General features: G+C 35.7%; 2 protein-coding genes across 3 annotated transcripts in view; one reads left to right on the plus strand and one right to left on the minus strand.

Moving 5' to 3' along the window:
• Positions 1-14,519, minus strand: part of LOC127861973 (protein HIRA-like) — a 37,960-nt gene extending 23,441 nt beyond the window's left edge. For both annotated transcript variants that reach the window (XR_008040384.1, XM_052400779.1), the window contains exons 1-9: positions 14,313-14,519; positions 9,721-9,783; positions 4,951-5,061; positions 4,391-4,481; positions 2,742-2,830; positions 2,385-2,480; positions 1,916-2,076; positions 1,048-1,215; positions 327-377 (exon numbers count right to left, since the gene is read on the minus strand). Coding sequence is in view for 1 of the 2 variants with exons in the window: in XM_052400779.1 (XP_052256739.1) it covers positions 327-377; positions 1,048-1,215; positions 1,916-2,076; positions 2,385-2,480; positions 2,742-2,830; positions 4,391-4,481; positions 4,951-5,061; positions 9,721-9,783; positions 14,313-14,352 (870 nt within the window). In the remaining variant the exon portion in view is untranslated. The remainder of the gene's footprint in view (positions 1-326; positions 378-1,047; positions 1,216-1,915; positions 2,077-2,384; positions 2,481-2,741; positions 2,831-4,390; positions 4,482-4,950; positions 5,062-9,720; positions 9,784-14,312) is intronic.
• A 4,994-nt stretch (positions 14,520-19,513) lies between these two features.
• LOC127862049 (uncharacterized) lies at positions 19,514-25,112 on the plus strand. Its single transcript, XM_052400999.1, has one exon. The coding sequence runs from the start codon at positions 20,812-20,814 to the stop codon at positions 22,741-22,743; it is 1,932 nt and encodes a 643-aa protein (XP_052256959.1). The 5' UTR covers positions 19,514-20,811; the 3' UTR covers positions 22,744-25,112.
• The last annotated feature ends 304 nt before the right edge of the window (positions 25,113-25,416 follow it).

A 25,416-nucleotide genomic window follows, 5' to 3' on the forward strand; every position in this document is an offset into this window, starting at 1 on the left:
AACTGATAATTTCACAGTTTAAAACAGTGAAAATTAAAAGTGAAAAATTATTAATATTATTTTTTTTACCAAATGACGTCATTATCCCAGCAAAATTCTTTACTTTAACTCTTTAACAATGTATATAAAATGTGAAAAAAAGCATAAAATAAAAAGAAAATTTGTTGTATTTGGTGGAATATCCTATTTTAATTCACTCGTGATCATAGAAAATATATATTTTCTATGATCACTCGTGAATTAAAATCGATAATTCGCCGAATCCAACAATTATCCTCTATATAATTCTTTACCTTAGTAAAAATTATTAAAATCAATATGTATACCTTTGTTAAGTCTTTCTTGAATTTCTTGCTAAGTATCCCTGGATTGAATCTCTGAAAGAAAAAATGCAGTCCTTCACTCTCTGGTGTATAACATTCAGTTGTTACCTTTGATTTCATCATAAATATCTAAGAAAATCTATAAACTTACAGGTCATTATAATTTTGCTTCAGACATTGGCTTCTTTTACCACATAGGAAATGTCTCATTTTAACCATATATAACATGGAAACATCAAAACATAGATATTTAATGGGAACATTCCATTTGCCACTGTAATACCTATTTTAAGTTGCACATGTTTCACTTTAACAAAACCATGGGAGGCTAAAACCTTACACTGCCTTGTTTAAGAAAGTCCAAAATTGTGTGCATATAATGATGATAAATATCCAGTGTGAATGTGGCCAGGGCCTTTCCAAAACAAAAGGGCCCTGGGCCTTTCCAAAGGGACATCGGGCTAGGCCTGGCCAAGGGGAATGGGGCCTGGACCTTTCCAAAAAGGAATGGGGCCTGGGCTTTTCCAAAGGGGAATCAGGCTAGGGCTTTTCCAAGAGGAAATGGGGCCTAAACCTTTCTACGGCAGAATTGGTTCTCCGCCTTTCCATCGGCCTAATTTTTATACTAAAAACCTAGCGCCTTAACAATGATGAAAATATGCCCTATGTGAAGCCCTGAACAAAAAAGACAAACTGTTTTATAACTACAATAAAGGATAATCACCACAACAGTGATGGCTTTCCTATGGCCCACAAAGTCCAGTGAGGTTTTCCAACCATCTCGTTCCACTATTTGTGCTGTAGGCCCTGAGTTATTCATTGCGTGTGCAGACACAACATAGTGACCGTCTGGCGACCAATCACAGCGGAGCACATGGGTTGTACCACCACACTGAAAATAGTACAGTAACTTAAGGACAGCATTTAATTCTTAATTTAAAAGACACTTCTGTGCGTCCCACATAGGAAATTAAACTTCCGTGATACTGGTTTTACTTTAATCATTCACACTACAAGATGCTGTTTTAACTGTTTGGTGGCTTAAACTTAGTGCGGCTTGACCTATTTGATTGATTAAGTACCAATCAGGTCACGGCAACAGATGTTTGGTACTATAAACTATTAACAGATGGAGAATGGTTATAAGCAACAGTGGGGTAAATACCAAGAGGTGTTATGGTAGGTGTTGCTGCAAGCAGTAAAGTTTAGTTCACCCAAGAAAGCTCTTTCAAATTATTCAAAGTTTATTGTCAATCAAGGTTAAGGTATACAAGACCTACATCGTGCAGTCATTAACATGACCAAGACATTTATTAAAATCCTACCTATTTAGCAGAATCTGAGAACACCCACGTTAGCAGGCTTATACTATTACATAGTTGTAATCCAGATATCTACACATTTAGAAATAATCCATGTAATTTGAAAGTACAAACAACGTTGACTAACCCATTTTTGCACAATTATTAGTTATGATCAGATAATTTTAGTTCATACTCTTTGTAATTTTGAAAGATTTTTAATCCCTTCCTTTGTTTGTACCCCCCCCCCCCCCAAAAAAAAAGTGTATACTGCCGACTGCTCACAGTCACCTCTTTGAAAGGCTCAGTGACGATGGCCTCCTGCTGCCAGTCTCTTGTCCTCCAGATACGCAGGGACTTGTCGTCTGACTGAGAGGCCACATATTTGCCCACAGGGTCCCAGGTGACTCCTTTAACCAGCCCTGTGTGGCCCTTCAGCACGGCTACCTGCTCTGATGTGGTAAAGAAACAGCTCACCAATAGAGACTTCTTCGAACATTTTAAACACTTAATTCAAGTTCCTGTTTGTTAGTAAGTACTACAGGGTTTGTGTTGGCATTGCCATTTTATGTATGTCCATTGTACATGGATGCAGCAAGTTGCATGTATGTTTCATTAAAATCGGAACATAGTTCTTGGCATTTAGCACATAAACAATCTGAAGGGTGGACATTTGGATATCAATTGGCATGAATAAAGTGAATGAGCAAGTTCATGCAACACCTCTCATGTTACAATATTGTTAGCAAGGAATAATTACCAGGCATCTTTTCAGCGTTCCAGATGATGACAGTGTTGTCAATGCTGCAGGTGGCCAACCAGATGTCGCCAGGGGCCCAGGCAAGGTCAAGAACATCTACAACAGAATTGCGTACATATATTAACCCTAACATTTATTATGCTCTTTAAAAGTGTAAATTTCAATTCTAACTTGACATTTAACTCATCTTTTTATATTATCAACGCATTTCTTATTACACCATCTTTTATTTAGAAACATTAAGAAACAACAAACCAAAGCAATAACCGTAGTTTGTTTTCATATTTTGAAGAATGTTTTTTTTCGTCAAAGCCAATTTTATATTTGTAAGGAACAACACATAAGACTAGGGTTTACCCCCTGCATGTCCCCTCAGGGTGTGAGTGGGTCTCCAGCACTCCACAATCTTGCTGTCAGAACCAAACACACTTCCTCCCGCCCCATACCTGAAACAACGTAAAGTTAAGTATCTAAAAAAAAAACATTTCTATGCAAACATCGTAAATAGAATCACCTTCTTTTGTTGCATGTATCTTTAACTCTAATAATCCAATGTCACTTTCATTACATAAACAAGAGCTGTCAGAGGACAGCGCGCTCGACTATTCGAGTGCTTAACAGTATAACGTAAGACATCATGGGGAAATTGTTCATATTCAATAATTTATTAGACGATCTTTCAAAAAAAGGAAAACAAAATTATTTTTTTTTGGGGGGGGGGGGGGGGTAGGGGGGGGGGTGAGAGGGGGGTATGATGTTTATTAGATGTTTAAAAAAAAAAATTGGGGGGTGGGGGCTGGGGGGGGGGTAGGGGAAGGGTGGGGTGAGAGGGGGGTATAATGTAGGGTGTGGTAATTTATTAGATGATGGTTAAAAAAAAAATAGGGGGGGGGTGGGGGGGGGTAGGGGGGTGAGAGGGGGGGGTATAATGTGGGGTGGGGTAATTCTGGGGGGGAAGGGATTCTGGTAGGGGCGTGGGGTATTGTTTGGGTGGAATCCATTGTGATATTCAGGTAAGTGTTGTTTTGTCAAAGTAATAATAAAATGTGATCATAAATAAAGAAGTTATGGCAATTTAAGCAAAATGTTCAATTATCTAAGTATAAAAGGGGCCATAATTATATCAAAATGCTTGATACAGTGGTCTGCTCTTGTTTTTAGGTTGGGGTCATGTTGGTAAACAAGTATGCAACATATAAAAGCAATATGTCAAAGGATATAGGAAATATTTGGAGTAGTACGCAAACTTTAACATAGATTTATCAATAATATGCATATTCTAAGTATAAAAGGGGCAATAATTATGACAAAATGCTTGATAGAGTTGTCTGCTCTTGTTTATAGGTTGGGGTGATGTTGGTAAACAAGTATGCAAAATATCAAAGCAATATGTCAAGGGACAATGAAAATAAATGGGGTAGTACGAAAACTTTAACATTTGCTGCATATTCTAAGTGGAAAAGGGGCCATAATTATGACAAAATGCTTGATAAGAGTTGTCTGCTCTTGTTTATAGGTTGGGGTCATGTTGGTAAACAAGTATGCAAAATATGAAAGCAATATATAAAGGGACAAAGAAAATATTTGGGGTAGTACTTTAGAAAACTTTAACATTTGCACGCTAACGCTGACGTGAGTAGGATAGCTCCACTATATATTTTTCATATATTATAGTCGAGCTTAAAAGGTAACACACTTGATGTGTTCATGAAATTTGACCACATGCATTATTAAACAAATTCCATTCCAATGTTTTTTTTTAAACAAAAAGAAACTTGCAGGATTGTTATCATAGGTCTGTTAACTTGTTATGAGTAAATTTTCAAATTTTCTATTGAAAAAGGTAATTTAAGAACTTGGGCTCATCATTTTTGGCATTTGGCAACATTTTCCATTTAATACATCAAATTCAAGCAAAAGGGAATTTTTTTTAAAGTTAAACATCTTCAAAAAGACCTGGCCGATACAAGAGACAATAAATGTCTCCAGCCCTCTTCAATACTAACCTGCTTATCTCCCAGATCAACACCAGCTTGTCATCACCACCAGAGGCAAGGTAGCGTCCATTACCAGACCACCGGACACAGTTCACACATGCTGTAACACAACAGGGATTTCTTTATAACATTTGATTCCAGTTTAACTTTTTTTTGTATACTTTTTTGTTTCTAAGAAAATGATATCCCAGAAACTGGGAACAAACTGTTGTAAAGAAAAATTATGAAAAGGTTCCAAGAATTAATATGTAAAGAGTAACTGTGACTCAGTTTTTTCTGTGTTTTTTTCTATAGTATAAATGCAGGTAGTCGCAAGTGTTATAACATCATTTCAAACTTTTTGTATTTAAAATGATAATATTTTCACTTAAAACTGATATAAACCAATGAATTTTCTTTCACAAGCAAAGCCCATGAAGATGTTCTCTAAAAAAACAAAAACAAAACAGAATCATTATTTAGAGAAGAAATGAACTCTTATGGATGTTCCATAAAACTATCATTACAAAAATGTAACATATTTATCTTTGTAAAAGCAGTGTCCTGAAATATATGTTGCCATGCATTACCAAGGTGATTGTCCATCTCACAAAGGATCTTAGGAATGCTTTCATTCCTCTCCACCTCCTCTGAACGCACAGGCGCCATGTTCCAGATGATGATCTTTCCTGCATCGTCACCTGTTAGGCAGTTAACAGCTGTTACATGTAGGTTACCAAACTACTACAGACTATTAGGGAGCCAGACAATCATGGGCTGTTATAACAAGAGCACTGCATAACGGGTGCCACGCTCGGCTACGGGTGCAGTTTTGAATAAATGAAAGCTTGTCGGAATTGTTTTTTTTTTAAAGGTCACAGTGACCTTGACCTTTGACCTAATGACCCAAAAATGGGTGTGGCATGTAGAAATCATCAAGGTGCATCCATATATGAAGTTTCAAAGTTGTAGGCTGAAGCAATTTGATTTTAAAGCCAATGTTCAAAACCTTAACAAAATGTTGAGGTTTTAGCACAATGTGGACGTCGGACGACATGACTAGCTGGCTATGACAATACCTGGGTTTTCTCCGAAAATGCCAAGCTAAAAATGAAATATTTACACCCAGGGGAGAGATGTTGAGCAGTCTCCATAAACGCTGCCCACCTTCTGAAAAAGGCATGAGGTCCTGAAAAATCTCCCAAATAATTTCAATCTAACATAGATAGTAATAATTATGCCATTACCAGACCTTGTGACAAATAATGTTTATGGTACTTTTGCAGATGCATTCTAAGGCACATCTTCCCCCCCCCCCCCCCCTGACCTGCTTTGACCAGGTTTATAGGGGCTCAAGGCATGCCATTGAAAATCAAATTGCATTTTTAAAAATTGCGAATCGTGCTTTATATGCTACAAGCTGACAGACTTACATACTCTTAACTCAACAATTCTGCAAGCTTTACATAATGCAAATTGCAATTCACCAAATTTCAACTGTTTTGAATATTATCTACATGGGCATCAATTGATGCCCTGTGTAAAAATTAGACCCCATGGAATGCTAGGATTTTATAGAAGCTTTCATGTAAAAATTGTGTATGATTATTTTATTGATTTACACTTGTTTCAATGGTAAAAGAAAGCGCGTCATTATATGACGCCATAATTTTTTATTGTATCGAATTGTCATGCATTTGCATACTTTGTTTTGATTTAATACAATATTGGAAAGCAACCAAGAAGTTAATACTATTATAGCAAGGCTTTAACCCTTTGAGCGCTGGAACTGGATTTTGAAGGCCTTTGCAAACAATTTGGATCCAGATGAGACGCCACAGAACATGGCGTCTCATCAGGATCCAAACTGTTTGCTATTCTGATAGTATTCTTTGAAAAAAATCGAAGAAAATGTTAATTTTAGAAAATTAGCAGACAACATTTTAGCAGACAACAAATTTCCCAGCATGCAAAGGGTTAACAGTTGGTTTTTTCACTCTAATTTGGGGCCTGTAATCGGCCACATTCCCATTTGGAAAAGAAGTAAATATTTTTTTCACAATGGAATAACAAAATTCCCATTTGAAGGATTCCCCCCAAAAAAGTTTTTTTTTATATCTCAACTTTTAGTTCTCATCCAGCTATGTAAGTTGAACCGTATTTAAATACTTTTGTTCTCAATTTTGAAGCATTTGTTAGCAGAACAACAACGCTTATTTCCAGATTTTAGACAAAATGCCATGATTTATCCCATTCCCAAAATTGTTTTCACAGGCTTTAAGCTTTTGTCACGATATTTGAGTGTTTCCTTTCTGAATGTAGGCTTAATTCCTTTAACAAGGGAGGAATCTTGGTCAGCTAGCAAGGGATAGGCGATACAAATCCTATCAGCAAGGGATAGGCGATACAAATCCTATCAGCAAGGGATAGGCGATACAAATCCTATCAGCAAGGGATAGGCGATACAAATCCTATCAGCAAGGGATAGGCGATACAAATCCTATCAGCAAGGGATAGGTGATACAAATCCTATCAGCAAGGGATAGGCGATACAAATCCTATCAGCAAGGGATAGGCGATACAAATCCTATCAGCAAGGGATAGGCGATACAAATCCTATCAGCAAGGGATAGGCGATACAAATCCTATCAGCAAGGGATAGGCGATACAAATCCTATCAGCAAGGGATAGGCGATACAAATCCTATCAAACAGTTTGTCATTGTCCATTTTAGCAAATGAATATTTATTAAAGACGCAATTTTGAATGTTCGTGTACAATAATTATTGGTCTGATCCTATACGGACTTCTTTGATATTTACTTTTTTCCAATGTTTGTTTGCTATTTGTTCAAGACTGTTCAACTGTGCCAAGACAGTATTATGCCATTTTGCAGAAATAAACAATTTAGTAAACAAGAGGGCCTGAAAGGCCCAAAGTTGATCACCTGAGATAAAAAGAAATGACCTGTTCTTTGCAGCCCAAGATATCAATGGAACAAATGTTCTAACCAAGTATCATGAAGAATGAACAACAAATGGCCCTCTTGGCGGCCAGGATTTTTTAACAGACCTGAATTTTTGTTTAACTCTTCCAAGATACGTCCAAATTTCATGAAGATATGGAAAAAAAGTGTCTTCTAGACTGTTCACATGTTGTCACTATATACATATAAAGAAAACTGCCCCTGGCGGCCATGTTTTTTTCACTGATCATGACCATTTTCAAACCTGTCCGAGACATCCACATAACTAATGTTTTGACAAAATTTCATGATGATAAGGCAAAACATGTGAAATCTAGAGTGTTCACAAGCTTTTTTACTATATAAATATAAGGAAAAAGACCCCCCCTGGCGGCCATGTTTTTTTACCGATCCAAACCATTATCAAACTCAACTGCCCTATCCAGGTTTGGTAGTGCGGTCTCCTTCGCTTACACAAACGAACCTGTCACAGGACGGTTACAAGTTATGTTACTTTGTGAGCACTTATGTAATGCGGAAATATTTATTTGACAAACTCTTATTTCCGGTCAGGATGACTATACTGACTGGTTGTAATTCATTTAACTAAAGGTGTTCAGTCAGGGATGCCTAAATACACCCAAAGAATTTATTTATAAGTGAAAACCAAGGCAGGTTTAACAAAATAACTAATTTTTATTCCAAGAACTCGGAAAATGAGGAACAATGACAGAAAATTAAGAACAGGTACAAGCAAAGTCTAAAGAATCTAAGAATCGTTCAAAAAATGAACAACCTACAGCAAATACCTTAATAAATGTAATCAGAAGTTCAAAATCTGTCAAAAAAACTGATATAAATATAAGTTACTGTTAGTCTAGAAAGTGCTTCAAAAATTTAGTTTACAAACTAAACTATTTAATCTGAAGAACAATATTTATGGAGATTAGGGAACTTCAGTGAATCAAATTAAAAAATAAGAAAAATTTACTAAAGTTATTGAACTAGAATAGAGTCTTTCTAATTAAGAAAATGGCAAATAAAAATAATCTAAATAATAAGAATAATTTAGAAAATAATGCCAAAATGTCTTGATGCGGGTGTTAAAAATAATTTAGAGTTTAATTATTTCAAAATCCAACCTTTTTCAAGAGCTGTTAACTTTTCAAGAAAGCATCAAGAGGTGTTTAAATCAGCCAAAACAGCTTATTTCATACAGTTCAGAAGAAATCAATGGCAGAGTAGTCAATTTTCCCTCAGAACAGTGCATTTATCAATGATCATCAATATCTTCCAAAATTCCAGAGCAGAACTAAAAATAGATTACTGAACCAGGTTAAACAAGGGAGGTAAATACTGCATAAATACTGCAAAATCATGTACTTGTTGTCTTTCTTTCAGTTATCTCTTAGTTGAAAGGCTTATCATAAGTGTTGATGACTAAAACAGTTATGTTAACTATGAAAATTCTGTGTTATGAAAAAATACATAATACAGTTAATGTCACATAATATTGACGTAATAAAACCAAACTTTACTACACAGGAAACAAATGTTCTGACCAAATTTCATGAAGATTGAGCAAACTAGACAGTTAACAAGATTTTACTAAAGCCATAATTAGCCATATAAGGAAAAATGCCCCTCTCCTTGGCAGCCATGTTTTTCAAGCCAAGGTTACCATTTTTGAACTCATCCAAGATATCATTGGGACAAATTATCATGAAGATTTGAAAATAAATATGGCCTCTAGAGTGCTAACAAAGTTTTACTATAGCCATATAAGGAAAAATGCCCCGCCCCCAGGTGGCCATGTTTTCAACCAACCGACATCATTTTCGAACTTGTCCAAGATATCATTGGGATGAATCTTCTGACCAAGTTTCATGAGGATCAGACAATAAATGTGGCCTCTAGAGTGTTAACCAGATGTTATAGCCATATAAGGAAAAATGCCCCGCCCCTTGGCAGCCATATTTTTCAAGCAAACGTAACCATTTTCAAACTCATCCAAGATATCATTGAAACCAATCTTCTGACCAAATTTCATGAAGATTGGACAATAATTGTGGCCTCTAGAGAATGAACAAGGCAAATGTTGACGTTGCACAACGGACAACGCATGACAGAAAACAGACAACGCCCGATGGACGACGGACAAAAGGCGATCACAAAAAATTAAACAAGAATAAAATTAAAGAAAAAAAAGGTATCCTCAACAGGGCTTGAACCGCTGACCTTTGGAGCCAAAAATCTTATTCTTAAAGCACTTGGCAATCCGTGCACATACAGTGAGTCCGCACAGACTTATCTGGGACGACACTTTATGCACATGCATTAAGCCCAGTTTTCTCAGAACGCGACTCATATTTTAGAAAATATTAAAAGTTAATACCTTGTCCACCTGTTGCAAACCTGGAACCATCAGGATGGATGTCTATTGAGAAAATAGGCTTTCCTGAAAATGATAACGAAATTTCAAATTGTGCTTTAAAAGACTTTTTCACATTACACATGCCTTGGCATTAAGATAACAAAGACAGCTAATCTGTATGTACAACACTTACTTTAAAGTACATATTGTAGTTTTATTCAAATACTTAAAGTTAAGATGGTATGGTAATTTCAAATGATTTTTAAATTGTCAGATTTTTTAATCACTAGTTTGGTTTAATCACTCTGTCTGACAGGCTTAAGGTAGCGCACCTCTAATGGGCACATATCCAAATATAATCTAATTAATTATTTTCTTAATCAGCATCATTTCACTGAACTACATGCAAATTTGTAGGTAGGCTTTCCATGCTTTTTAAAAAAATATACCGATTTTTTCAAAACCACCCCCACGCTCGGCTTTTGTCTAGTTTATTTTCACCCCTGGGGTATATAAAAGTTCCATAATTCATTCAAATTCCAAATATGGGCATGCAGTTAGTGTGTACAGATGCTGTAAAGGTGTTTAAAGTTTAAACAAGATGAAATAAGTATTCTTTTACAGACATTTATTTTTTACAAATTTTTATCTATGGAAGAGCGCCATGAAATGTAAGCGATTTCAGCCAAGTAAAAATTGGGTCGGTGAAAAACAAAGTGTCATTAAATTCAAAATAGTATCATTTAAGTCATATTTTAAACTTAGTTTTTATAGAAACACTATATACAGCAAAAATACCAAGAACTAGACAGATTTATCGTTTACTTTTTGAAATAAAAATAAAAATGCAACATGCATGGTTCGTATTTTCAACAGTAAATCACCCAATTTTGCCAAAACGTTGTTTTAATTTTAATAATTGAAGAATGTGCATAAAAATTGCAACATATTCAACAATAAATATAGCTTATATGCCATATTAAATCAAATTACGTTAGAAAATAAATAAAACGCGTCGCAAAAAAGAATACGTCGTCGGCAGGATTCGAACCTGCGCGGGAATATCCCAAAAGATTTCTAGTCTATCGCCTTAACCACTAGGCTACGGCACCTAATAGTAGGCTCTTCAACCTTCCAAGAGATCGCGGGAAATCATTAGAGGTGCGCTACCTTCAATAGCATCCAAAGTTTTAACAAAAAATATTTTGTATAAACTATAGATATCAGGTTTTTCCAATGGGCAGTTTTAGCACAGTGGCCCGGTGGTGTCTGGATTTCCAAATCAGCTGTGTATACATAAGGGGCTTAAATAAGATACGAGCATGATTTAAGAGTCGTTTAAAGCAGTCAATTACAGTGTTTATCCCTTTATAATTGTTAATAATTATCGACTATTACCTGTATATGTGGCAAAAGAGAAATTAAAGGTATACTTAACTTGTTTGTTTTTTGTTTTAATTGCAAACGACTTTTTGAGTGTTGTTTAAAAAATAAATAGTCACTGTTGTTTGTTGAGGTAGTGCGTAATTGAATAACAGAAACAGATTCGAACAAGTGTTTTATCATGACTTGCACAATTTACATTGTCTTTAAAACAAAACAAAGCATAATTAATCATATAGAGCAAAGTCGGGTAATTTCGACACCTTAAGAGTAAAATTTGATTTAGTCCTGATGTGTCGAAATTACCCTCCAAGTGCCCAAACTAAATGAAAAACACCGTTTTGACTTGTTGATATTTGCTCACGAACGTTATTATCGTTGCCGGCATAATTCAAAACTTCAAGCGATTTAACTAAATGCGGCGGAGTGTAATTTCGACAGTAAGCGGCTAATTTCGACAGTCAGCGGCTAATTTCGACACTTGTCTTTGTATTAATTTTCAACAACTGTTTTAATCAGTAATTTACATTGTATGTCTCAATTAATAGAATTTCACGATCTCTTTAATGTCTAGTGTTAATTAGGCTCGATTGTTCATTGTCGGCTCGGGTACTGCTAACATTTACCCCGGGTACATTGAAGTATACTTACATGTACCCCGGGTACGGTAAATATACTAAAACGTACCCGGTCGAAATTAGACTGTACCCGAGTTTTATTCCCGCCCTAAATCAGATGTCGTAAAACGCGCTACCGATTACCGTTATTACGAAACAAACTTCTGTTATTTGTTTTTATAAACTGCATCAACATGCTTTTTGAGTATGGGTTCCGATAATATAGAGGCAATTTAACAGAAAATTGACATAAATATGAACATAATTAATCTAAAAAAAATAGCCGACGACGACCGATTTAGCGTAAAAATTCCCGGGTAGATTTTAGTATATTTACCGTACCCGGGGTACATGTAAGTATACTTAAGCGTACCCGGGGTATATGTAAGTAGTACTCGAGCCGAAAATGACCAATCGATTGTTAACAAGGTTGTGGTGGTTTAGTGGATGTGATGTCCGCCTAGCGATCAGGAGAGAGTGTTTTAATAAGTCGTAGGCTTTCCATGCAGTGGAGCTTTAATAAATAGGATTATACTAAACTAGTGGTAATTTGCAAATCAGAGAATTATAAATAAATTGCATTTAGAGTTCGTATTGTGCTCCCACTTGACTCAATATATAGTACAGACACCGTGTACTTAAACAAACGCCACTCGCCGCAATGTTCATCTCACTGTTAGCTTACCAATATGAACCCCGCGATAGGTGTTCAGATTAAATGTCGCGGGGGCCGTTTGCCATAGACTAACACCGCGAATCACCGCGGACCCATAATAACTACCGCGGTGATCATCGTGTTCGCTAAATATAATTGAACATAAACGTATTGAATTGATCCCTTTAATTTAAGAGTGATAATAAATAAATAAATTCTATTTTAATGTACATGCTGGTCGAAAGGATGTGATAAGTATTTAAAATATATTGGCGACAATAAAACGCCTCCGATACATATGTGTCAACTGTATCTATCGAATACATGCAACTTCTCCCTTCTTTAATTATCCATTACTCGATAATCCCATATACGCCCGATTTCCGTTTTTAAAGCAAATTATCTGAGGGAAATATAGACGATAAGAGTGCTCAAGAATGCCATAAACATAAACGTTCGCAATTTTCGAAAGTATCAAATGAATTTCGGCATATGATTCTATTTAAAGGTTTGATGAAATACGTGTAAGCCCCCAAACAATACAGTTGTATTACAACATGCGAAAATCATCTTACACGGTTTGCACGCGCCGGGTACAGCTATTTTCGGTAAGCAACTTCTAGATAAAATAAATGAATTTCTTTGTCCTGATAAAAAGCGCGCGAAAATTGGCGTGGGTGTATTTATTTGTAGATACAAATTTCGTAGCGGGTACAACATTGTGATCATTTGATTTCCATTAAAAGTTTCGTTGTGAATTTCAACTTAAGTTGAAATATCTCGCGATATATTTGGCATTGCCATTAAGAGTTAATAGTATTGATCATCTAAACGCTTTATTTACGTTTCCGACGTTATGTACTGTACAAATTTAAGTGCATACGTGTGCATAACTTATAACATCTACATGTAGTACACATGTATATGATTTTCTTTTGTACATGTACATTTAAAACGCGTGAATGACCCTCGCAGACAGGTGTTTACGGTGGTTGCGCAGCATCCGAGGTGATCACAGGTGATCCAATTAACGATATAATTAAGTAAAAAAAATACATTTTCATTAATCAATAGCCTTCACAATCTTTAAATAGCTCTAATTTTATACAATCTGCTTGAAAAGATATAGAGAAAGCTAAATATAATATTCAATAAGCTGCGTCAATTATTTAAGGAGTAATTCTATTCAACGAATCTATCTTTCCATATGCGCTGGGAATGCTTGAAACCATTTGGAGTGTCGGAATTACCCACCATCGTATAAAATCGGAGGATAATTTCGACACCCCACAAATCATAGTTTAAGAAACGATTTGCACTATTCAAACACAAATACAGGTCAAGTGAAACAAATTTTATACTAGAACTTGTACAAATACCAGAAATACAGCGAAATCCTGAAGGGACGTAATTGACAATTATGTAACCTCCCTAAGCGAAGCTCATAACGCTATAAAAATTCTCTAAGTAATACAATGTACGTATTTTAAATGACTCACTTACATGCAATTAGCGAGACGTTTGATAGGGAGATGTTATCTGGTGACGTCACAACACCAACTACGTCACATTTTACAACGAAATCATACGGGATGATGATGATTTAAGACTGGTCTGATAAATACTGTGAAAAGTGTCGAAATTAGACGACTGTCGGAATTACCCGACATTGCGCTAATCACATTAATGATAAAATGTCAGGAAAATATGGTACACATTCCAAAGTAATTGGTATTGCATTCAATAACACACTTCAATACATGTCAAAATCTGTGAAAAGGTCCCTTTAAAGGTGATACTTCTACCCTAAGTCAATAGGTTAAGGGTTATGACAAGGTCTCATCCTAATTTCAATTGATTTTGTAACTCTTATGATCGAGAAAAAGCGGGTAAATGTTATTGCATTATTTCGCAACGCAAGGAAATGTGGGTGAATTTGTGTTGCAATTTGTTCTTACCATCTTTATGGTTTACCCATGCAGGTTTTACTAAACGCATTTTGAACAGTACTTTCAGACTTATTTCTTGTTAAAATACATCTGTGTGATGTTCTTTAATGTTTAATTTCTTTATTGATGCATGTCAACATAAATTGCACACGCAAATGGAAACGATTTTAAAATTTCATTATTCTGCGGGAAATGCCATTATAATGTCAAGGCCATATGGTGAGAGCACAATATAAAATTTAACCGATGTAAAAATAGCGAAAAAACAAAAAGGTCACACACCACATAAATGCTGTTACTTCTTTATGCGCGATTCCCAAACAGCTGTACTTTCATGATTTAGGGATTAAGTAGATTGTTACATTGAATATATATAGTGTTAAAGATCTTTATACGCTCTAATTGTGAATAGATCTTTGGTCATGGGCCAAAAGATCAATACGTGTGTTGCCATATAGATAGAGTTTCATAGAATATCTTCAACCTATATTTAAGATCGTGGCAAATTTGCAAAGAGCATCGTAAGAATCAATAGACGTATAGCCAAATACACAAACAATCATCATTTATTAAAAAAGACGATTTTTATACAACATGAAACATGACAACGGCACGAAACAATTAATGGTTTCAACGTGTATGATATTCATATAATTAATTGTGCAATCGTAATTAAGGTAAGCATGTAAGCTACATACTCATACCATTTCAGCACAATACCTCGATCTTAAATTGAGGTATTGAGCAGAACATAATGTTTTTCTATTTTACGTATTATTGACCTTGATTTTGATCCAACTGGTCCTCAATGCAACATTAAAATGAGGAGTGCGAGAACATGTTAGCTACCAACAAACACAATATCATTAAAACTCAAATTATTGAGAGGAAACCTTCTTCCAATTCTAGAAATATGGACATTTAATTTCGTCCAACCGGTCTCAAATAGAATTCCGAGCTAGGTTAACATGTTAGCAACCTACACACACTCAATTTCAACATCATGTCTCGATCAAACCTCAGGTTTGGAGCAGAAACTTTAAAAAAATTGTAAGTATCTGCTAAGTATAAAAAGTTTTATAAAATTTGTCCATGCAACTTGAAGCTATTTACGGGAAACCACCAGTGCCTTTTGGTCCATGCAACTTGAAGCTATTTACGGGAAACCACCAGTGCCTATTGACCCATGCAACTTGAAGCTATTTACGGAAAAACACCAGTGCCTATTGGTCCATGCAACTTGAAGCTATTTACGGGAAACCACCAGTGCCTATTGGTCCATGCAACTTGAAGCTATTTACGGGAAACCACCAGTGCCTATTGGTCCATGCAACTTGAAGTTATTTACGGGAAACCACCAGTGCCTATTGGTCCATGCAACTTGAAGTTATTTACGGGAAACCCCCAGTGCAGGCCTATTTTAACGGCCGATTAAGCTTACAGCTATTTAATTTTTGGATCAAATTATTTATGTGACGTTATTGTTAACCCTTTAATAATTTTGTTTATTGAAAACAAATTTGTATGCTCGAAAAATGTGCATATGTTTGACTATATAACGATTTTAATTTAATTTGAATTGGATCGGAAGTTCACAGACTGTTATCTTAAAGGGGCCTTTTCACAGATTTTGGCATTTTTTAACTTATTCATTAAATGCTTTATATTGATAAATGTAAACATTGGATCGTAAAAGCTCCAGTAAAAAATCAAGAACAAAATTAAAAAAAGGAAAAGAACATTGCCCGGAGCAGGTTTCGAACCAGTGACCCCTAGAGTCCTGCCAGAGTCCTGAAGTAAAAACGCTTTAGCCTACTGAGCTATTCCGCCGAATACACATACATGACGTATTTTACACCTTATATAAGTAATCTTCGTAGTTATACAAAATTTAACGACAAAAACAGAACTCTCCAAATTATTCAATCGTTTCGCGTCGCAACGCTTTATAATTTTTAGGTTTTATAATCGTCAAAAGATGCATATAATGGCTATATTAGAGCATGGTAAATGTTCAGTATTACTGTTTCTTCACAAATATCATAACTAAAACGAAAATTTGCGAATCTGAAACAACTTTTTTCAATTTTGTCAATTTACCAAAGCGTGAAAAGATCCCTTTAACAGGGCCGTACAGTTTTGAGTATTCGGGCCCTGATTGACGGCGTCTCGATCCCGCATACCCGCCATACTAAATCAAAAGATCAGGATTTTCAACATTGCTGAAACCCTTATCAATTAAATCAATTTATTAATTCAAAATAATACAATATTCGTTACACGATGTGACTCCTATTAATTACATCAAACACAATCCTCATAGATTATCCAACATAATATCAAATCCAATTCAAATCAACGCCTATTTTGCGTCCGCCATTTCAGATATGTCTTAAGTGATGTTAGTAGATACATGTCAGACACAGCGTTTTTATTTATTAACATGCCATTGATAATCTTTCCCACGGAAACGCCGATCCGGAGATCATAACCTCGGTGTAGTCTCTAGAGGCGACAAGTGGTTGCGTTACAGATTTGCTCAAATTATACGTATTTCTTTGATGGGTGTGTAGTACATCGCAACGTTCTTCGAGTTGACGGGACGGCGTTCATATCAAAGACTTTTTATTGACACACAAAAAGCTTAAAAATAACAGGTTCTGTGTGTCCTGAAATAATTTACAACTATAAAACCACTTTCAATGTCGGAGGTTATTTATTTTATGTTTCTCCGATCTTCTATTTCTCCGTTTCCCTACGTAAACGTTTGGAATGGGTTGAATCGTCACAGCAAGTGAAGCTTGACTCATCTTATCTCTCTATTGTCCTTTAAAAGCACGAATTGTACTAACGACAACACAGACAATTTTTTTCATGTATAAAACCAACTCAAACTCTTTCATTATAACGAAAAACAGCACATTAAGATATATCGTGTATCAATAGATACGAATGTAAATTCATTTGTGAACTTTGGATACCTCGAAGACAATCGTGTGGCTTCCAACGTTGTTCAGTTGTAAAATAGCACATAAAGATATATCATGTATAAACATAATTTTATATGAATATTAATTCATTTGTGAACTTTGGATATCTCGAAGACAATCGTGTTGCTTCCAACATAGTTCAATTGTAATTTAGCAGTCCAATTGTCATTTTTAAGAAGCAGTAATACACACGTGTGCACCCTAGAGAATACAAATTTAAGGGACTTAAACCCAAAGTACTTGGCATTACTTTTTTTCTTACAATTCTTTCCGCGTTTTCTAATGCTAATTCTAGCACTCTAACTGGGACAACTAATTAAAATGTTCAATAGTAACATTTCCAACGTCTGCGTATAAGTAATTAAAACAAAAATAACTCGCACACGTGTTCGCATTTATTTTCGTTGCTGATTAAACCCGTTGTGGGAGGTTAAGTCATTAACCACTTATGTCTCTAACATAGAAACCCCAATATTAATATGAGCAATCATGGGTACGTTATAAGTATAATACTCTTATATCCACTTGAATAGCTTTCAGCGTTGTGTATATCGTGCAATGGTATTTCCGCTTAGTCTTAAAAAACGTGAATGCAGCTGTTTCATAAAACCTACACAAAACGTTTTACTTGCATCATATCGCATTACGACTGAAGAGTTTTATATATTTGAAACAAATACATTTTGACAACATAGACGCCTATTACATTCATGCGTTATTAATCTGAAAGAAATGTCGCATAATATTCTAACATTAACTATAGGGGATGGTACACGTACAACGTACATAATTGAATGCCCTGGATATATATGCATTCCCATACTCTTAACACACTTATGCCTAGCGTCTACAAAAAAGGCATTGGCAAACAGCGTATACCCAGATAAGACGTCACATGATGCGGCGTCTCCTTAGGGTCTGCGCTGTTTGCGTTAAAAAGGAATTTCTGTAAGAAATATTCTAAATATATAAATAAATATACTAGACATTCCTATTTTTGGAAATACATTCATCAAATTTAGAAGGATGGGGGAGTCCACTAGGCATAAATCGGTTAATTAACACACTTACAAATGAACTATACTCTATATTTATATACATATAATCTCCGAAGACTAATCTGGTGGCAATATTTAATTCACGATGACTAGTACTGTGTTCGCGATATGATAATGAAAACTGAACATAATTATATAATTATCGTATAGTTATTCTGGGAGTCTGGTATAAGAGGTCACACATTAAAAAACGCCTGCAAACGGAGCTACTTGGAATTTTAAGAACATAATACTCATAATTTCTTATTTTCGCATTTATGTAATTTTCAATCCCAGTGACCGCAAAATACGGGAAACACACCACTGGATTAGAGTGGAATGCTTTAATACACTGTCATCGAAAACGCAAATCGCGGGCTTCATTTGATGAATGCATCCTTAATTATAATTCATTTGCACTGTGTTCATATCGACATCAAATACGACGGACCAATAAACAATTAATTAGTTCAACTGTGACCTTAAAGGGCATTCTCGGGACTGTGTACACTTTTACATCGCTCATGGGAGGTTGTTGATATCACTCATGGGAGGTTGTTGATAGCTGCCCGACCCACTGTGTTATTTATTTGTTGTACAGATAGTCCGGTTGAAACGCGGGTTAATTACCTGTGGTACAGCGTTTTTATGTGTTTTATTGTAAATATTTCATTAGAAAAGCTATTTTATAGTTAAGAGATTTGCTTTTGCTATTAAACTTCCTATATTACCACATTGTGCGTTCGTACAATAGAGTTAAATAGTGGATTTTGAATGAATAATTTTTAATAGAAACATTCTTCTTGGAAAAACAATTTCTTAAAAATTGTTAAATTAGTATTATAGTTTTAAAATAAACATATATAAAATATATTATAATAAAAAATAATTCAAATTCCAATACACATACAGTTTAACAATGCGCAATATCCTGTTTCAGTTGTTATTTGGTTTCGAGGTCATCTATTGGGGTAGATACAAATAAACTTGTACGCACATTGTCAACTCCTATTGTAGGTATAACCTCAAGGAAGCAATATTTCAAATTGTAATACTTCACATGCATATTTGTCACAGCGATGACCCCAATACGAGTATAGCACTACTTAACATACCTACATAAACTGGCGAAAAAAGCTTTGTTAACCTGAAATGAGTAATGATCAAGACGAGCAGCGTGTACTACTGTTTAACACGTTCTTCACAAAAACACCAAATGCAACATCTGCTTTACATTTAAGCTAATTCAAAGTGTGGAAAAGAGCCATGTTTACGTTCGACTATGTGAAATTCATTAATAGATACACCAGCCTGAGTGCTTGAGGAAATAATTGTGATTTTAAAGAGATAGCATAGGAATGATTCATCCATGATTTGGAATGAAAATTAGGTGAGCCATACGATCCTATCATTTGCAACGATAACAGCCAAGGACCGGCTTCGATGACTTATATATATATAATTATATACGTATGACATGTGACTGGCATTGTGTAAGCTAGCTAGGCAGTGAACGCTGTGATGCAAGGATCAATTAAGTGAACTAAATTCTAAACGATTTGTTAATGGAATATTTAATAACGATGCATCATAAGGAATTTATTGTAGGATCAGAACAAGCTGGACCTTGACATCTGAAAACAACGACACGTGCACTAACAATATACTATTCACATGGTTATACCAGGATCTGAGTGGATCAATGTGAAATATAAAATATTGTCGGATTTAAAATGAACTGATTTCAACTCAAAACAAAGTAAAATCTTTAATGCGACGGTGACACAAAACGAGAATTTGCTTTAAAGGTTTTAAACGAATTAAACGATATTAACTTCGTTCATTACATAGGACATACATTTAAGCTCCTACATGTTTTATATTTACGAAAAAAGACACATGTCATACATATTTTATCTACTTGAAAAATCTAAACTAGACCAGTTTGAGAACATAATACTGGTTTTAAAATACCATAAAACTTGCAGTTGTTAAAATCTTTAGATGGGCATCTAAAACGTTAATATAAAATTATATAAGTTGTACGATGACACTTTGAATGTGGTAATATGATATTGTCTATAGTATGAATCATCTTGAAAATGGATTACGGAGGATTGACATTCAGGAAGAAAAGATGTACGCTGTCTCTTTACAGCACAGCTAAAGGTCGATTTTCTGTGTATTTACAACTTTAGAGTAGTTTTTTCGCGTTATAATACTGTGTATTTCTACTTAAACAGACTGTACACTTCATACATGAAGTATTTAAACTGATTGCTTCAGTAAGTGCCCATTTGTTGTTTGTTTTGCGGTTGTTGAAATCGGCGTGCTATAAACATTTAATGGAGTATAGTAAATGTATACATTGACCTACAGGTGGATATTGACATTTTGTGTGAAAATGAGGCAAACAAAGGCTTAAATAGAGGTGACATATTACTTAACCAGTACTTAAAGGCTATTGAATCTTTCTGAACAATGAGTTTGGAAGAGTATAGAGGGAAAATAAATCACGAGAGGAAGATTTCAACTCTTACCGTAGCCTCTGATAGTGGTATTAGTTGTTCTACTCCCGAGGAAATCATTCAGCAACAGGAATATGTTACCATGGATATGGTTATTGATTCGATTAGCGACAGACCCGTAAGGACAAGGAATCGGGTATCTGCTGATGTATACTTAAGGCGAAAAGATGTCGATATGGGCACACTATTGGGCGTCAAGAGACAACTCAGTAACAGGTATTCGCGTTCGTTGCCTGATATACTCGATATTGACAATATTGATCCCATAAACGATCCTGATATAGTCGGTAATGAGCTTAACAAGACTAGCGATTCGTCTGACCCTAATGTTTCGTTTGAGGAAAACGGTGTTAAGGTTGATAATGCCCCTCGTAGTTTAAATTCTCCAGTGACTGTTTGCGGACGGGAACATTTGGAAGACCCTTGCTATATATGTATGAAAGACAATGAAATATATTGTTCTGTGTGTATAGAGGTCCACAATGTCCATTGCCGAGAGAAAGTGAAGTTTATCCCGGATATACCGTCTGAGTTCCGGCAAAAATACTGTGCAGATGCCACAGAGGAACTGGTAATCATGAAACGCAGGTTCATAAAGATTAAAGAGGAAAACGAAGAGCTTCGCGAGAAACTGAACGTATCGAAGAGAGCGTTTATAAAATCTTTAATGAAGTATAAGAATAGTATTATTGCAATTGTAGATAGAATGGAAAAAGAAGCTCTGCTTGAAATGGATACGATATTTTCAAACGAAAGTGCCAAAATACAAACTAATATAGAAAATCTGGAGAGAGAAATCAGGAATCTTGAGAGCCATTTAACCGCGTTGAAAGGAAATGACTTTTCTGATGGTAGTACGATGGTGTTTACTATCCAAGAGGCTCTGAATCAACTGCATAAAGACGAAATCATCATCCGAACTAACCACAAAATGACAAACCACACTGAATTCATCTTCGAGGGACCCAATGGCTTCATAGAACGGTTAGCAGGTTTGGATGAGCTATGGAAAGTATCTAAATCGACAGTTGAACGCTGCAAGGTTCCAATGCCTTGTAATTGTGACAAACCATACGAGAAAAAGACCGCGGTGAAAGAGAAAGAAGTTTCCGTTCGTCTGTCCGGGTGGTCCTTTGATCGCGAGCGGTGTTGCATTACTGCCTGCGAGTTTTTGAACAACGGGAAATTGCTACTATGTGATAACGCGAACAAAAAGTTGAAGTTGTTCAGTAAGAAATTCAAATGTGTATCGATGCTAAGCCTACCCTCCCTGCCCTGGGATATCGCAGTGATAGACGACAGCAGAGCGGCGGTCACGATGCCGGACAAGAAACAGCTTCAGTTCATTCAGATACAAGACCGAAAACTGTCGAATAAAGAAACGATAACTCTGGAGCACAATTGCTGGGGTGTCGCGTGCAATAATGATATTCTGTTTGTCACGTGTTGGTCACGCGAGGCCACGTCGATCATTGTGATAGACGCGCACGGCGCTCCAACTCGCGAGATCACGACGGCGGGCGGCGTTCCTTTTCATACACCGTGGTTTATTGCGTTCCATAACCAAACGCTCTACGTGTCGGACTGGGGAACGTACACCGTGAATTGTCTGACTACAACCGGAACGCAGTGTGAGAAATACAGACACAGTCTTCTTGTTGGACCTTTGGGAGTAACGCATGACCCCGACGGCAACCTGTACATATGCAGTCGGGACTCTAACACAATCCACCAACTCTCGCCGACGGGGTCGTTGATAAGAATACTTCTGACTGAGAAAGATGGGATCGCTCAGCCTTTAAACATCTGCCATCGGAAGACTGACGATCGGCTGGTAGTCACCTCGTGGATGTCGGACAAAATCACAGTCTACAAAATTTCCTAGCGTTCATGTCAAGTTGTAACGTGTTTTTCAGCTCATACACTATAATGAGTTAATTTGATTTGTTTACTTTATGTTTAAAAGTTGTGTTTTGTAAAATGCTTTGTAGTTCAGATATATAATTAAACTTGTATTTCTGTTATTTTGTTGAGAAGATTTAATTGATTCTTGTCAGTATTATACATGTATACATGATGTACTTAAACATTAATTTGCGTTCACTGTTACGCATTCAAAATGGTAGATAAAATAAGCATGTGCACCGTGACTCTGCATAAAAATTAACGTTTCACTGTTAAATTCAGAGCGTATAACACATTTATGTAAACCAATTTTTCATCAATAGGACAGGGACCTTAGCCGCTTGATTTAAACTTCTAATTCTGTGAAATAGCAATTATCGTTTATAGTATTTTAACAGTTTTATTATATGTATGCCTTGATACTGTTTTTAACAAGGCGACTTGTTCACTTGATTTTTGTTGTTCTTACAACCCTGTTAAAAATGAAATTATATGATACTACCGGTATATGCTATGTACACGCTGATTATTCTGTTATTGAATGTATATGCTAATTAAAGGGATGTGACCGCAGATTGGAAAAATGACAATTTCTCATAGCTTTTTATTAATTTAAAAAATAACTTTAACATATTCAAACAAGCGGAAAAAGCCCACGAGTTATTAATTCATGTCATTATCATGTAATTAATGCTTTTCATCGATAATAAGAAAAATGTGCGTATAATTCACATCATAGCGCTAAAATACGTAGTAAAATTATGAAGCTTACTATAACATTGATGGTTGTTCCTTTCTTGAAGTAACAGTAGGAGTATCTTAAATTATTGAAAATAGTCTTAAAACTTTGTAAATTGTTATGACAACTTTTCAAAAATACAAAAAAGAGCGTTGCAAACTAAAAATTAATTATTAGGCTGTCCGATATAAAGTAACGCAGTGTTTCTTGCTCTCATAAGCGGACGAGGTACATGTAGCTCCTGAGCACACTCGGCGGATACGCAAGCTGCTATGGCGCTATGCTGATCGCATATGGCATGTGATCAATTTTTGTATGAAGATGGGCATCTATAACCCATTTATTAATCGGACGCACTAGTTGTCTTGTTTGTGTCATCGTAAAAATGGCGACAGTCTCAGAAGTTCACGCGATGACTAATATTTTCATTACGGTTTGAGTGTATTGTGATATGCTTATTATTTATCCGATTTAATATTACTTGTATATTAAGTGTTAAAGTATACATAATGCAACAATATACATGGGCAATAACAATATTTTATTATTGTAAAATCTTATGATATTGGTTGGTTGATGTTACTATATATCAGTGTTTTTTCTCAATGAAAAACATTCCCAGGTTTGACGTGGTTAAACCAGACAAATACTCATTTCAGTGCATTCAGTGTATTTTAATTGCATCGTCTCGAAATCTTTCCTGGTCTGTGAAACTAATTGTTTGTTTTCCATTAGTGGTAATCGATACCATTAAGGCAAACGTTTACATTATCCTAAAACAATGCAATTATTTGCCTAGTAAGTAACACCTAGAATGTCTTTTCATAGTTGAATTTCAGCTTGTGCTCCAACTTCCAATTATGAATCTGTTCCCCATATCTGCTCCCACATATGTATGTATCGGTTTAACTATGCAATCTCATAATTTAAATATTCAGAATAACAAAACATCACCATAGGTTCTATTACTGACTTAGTAGCGAAAGTAGACGGCACGGGCTTTTACTTTCGAATAGGACTGTTTGGGAGAAAAAAGAAGACACGTAATGTTATATTGAAGTAACGCTAACCGGGTTAGCATTAATGGTCTATTTTTCATACGAGCGAAATGAACCGCCATTGCTAGGGACAATAATAAACATATGAGCCTCGCTCTGTGAAAAGGGGGTTGAATACAAGTGCGTACAGAGTTGTCCCTGATTAGTAGCTGCAGTCCGCACAGGCTAATCAGGGTCGACACTTTCCGCCTTAAACTTGATTTTTGCTAAGAAGAGACTTTCTTTAAACGAAAAATATCATAAGAGCGGAAAGTTTCGTCCCTGATTAGTCTTTGCTGACTGCATAGTCAAATCAGGGACGACACTATAGGCGCATGCATTCTACCCCATTTTTACAGAGCGCACCTCATATTTCATTAATTCAAATATGTGTTAGCGTCCCTTTATTTGAGGAGAGGGAAGTAACTCGTCTATTTACAAAATAAAGATGATGGTAGCGCTTACGTCTCCTTGTCCTGTAGCAACGTTACAATTTATGGCTTGTGAGATTATATTACGTGAAATGTTAACCTATCCTTGTACATTTGAGAATACAATATGAATATAAAATGACTCTCGTTTTTTTTTCCTTATTAAGTAAACGTTTTGGATATATGTCGGAGTATGAGCCCGTAAGGCCAACATTTTTTTATTGTTTGTTGAACGGGAGCGCCCGACCCTATATTTCGACAAATACAAATAAAAATAAAAGTCACTTCCAGTTTGTTATTTACATTTCACCCGCCGACCTGGTATTTGATCCAAAACTTGAAAAATTGCACAGATTGCCGAAAGTTTTATTAAAAATATGTTAATAATACGGATTGTTTCGTTGTGCCTAGTCGAGTTGTATAGCGTCAGCGATTTTCAATGGCTA

This window comes from Dreissena polymorpha, chromosome 1 (genome assembly GCF_020536995.1).
Source record: "Dreissena polymorpha isolate Duluth1 chromosome 1, UMN_Dpol_1.0, whole genome shotgun sequence".
NCBI classification, from domain to species: domain Eukaryota; kingdom Metazoa; phylum Mollusca; class Bivalvia; order Myida; family Dreissenidae; genus Dreissena; species Dreissena polymorpha.

What these genes read in the sequence shown, in the direction of transcription:
- LOC127862049 (XM_052400999.1), top strand. Translation starts at nt 20,812, where the DNA reads ATGAGTTTGGAAGAGTATAGAGGGAAAATAAATCACGAGAGGAAGATT.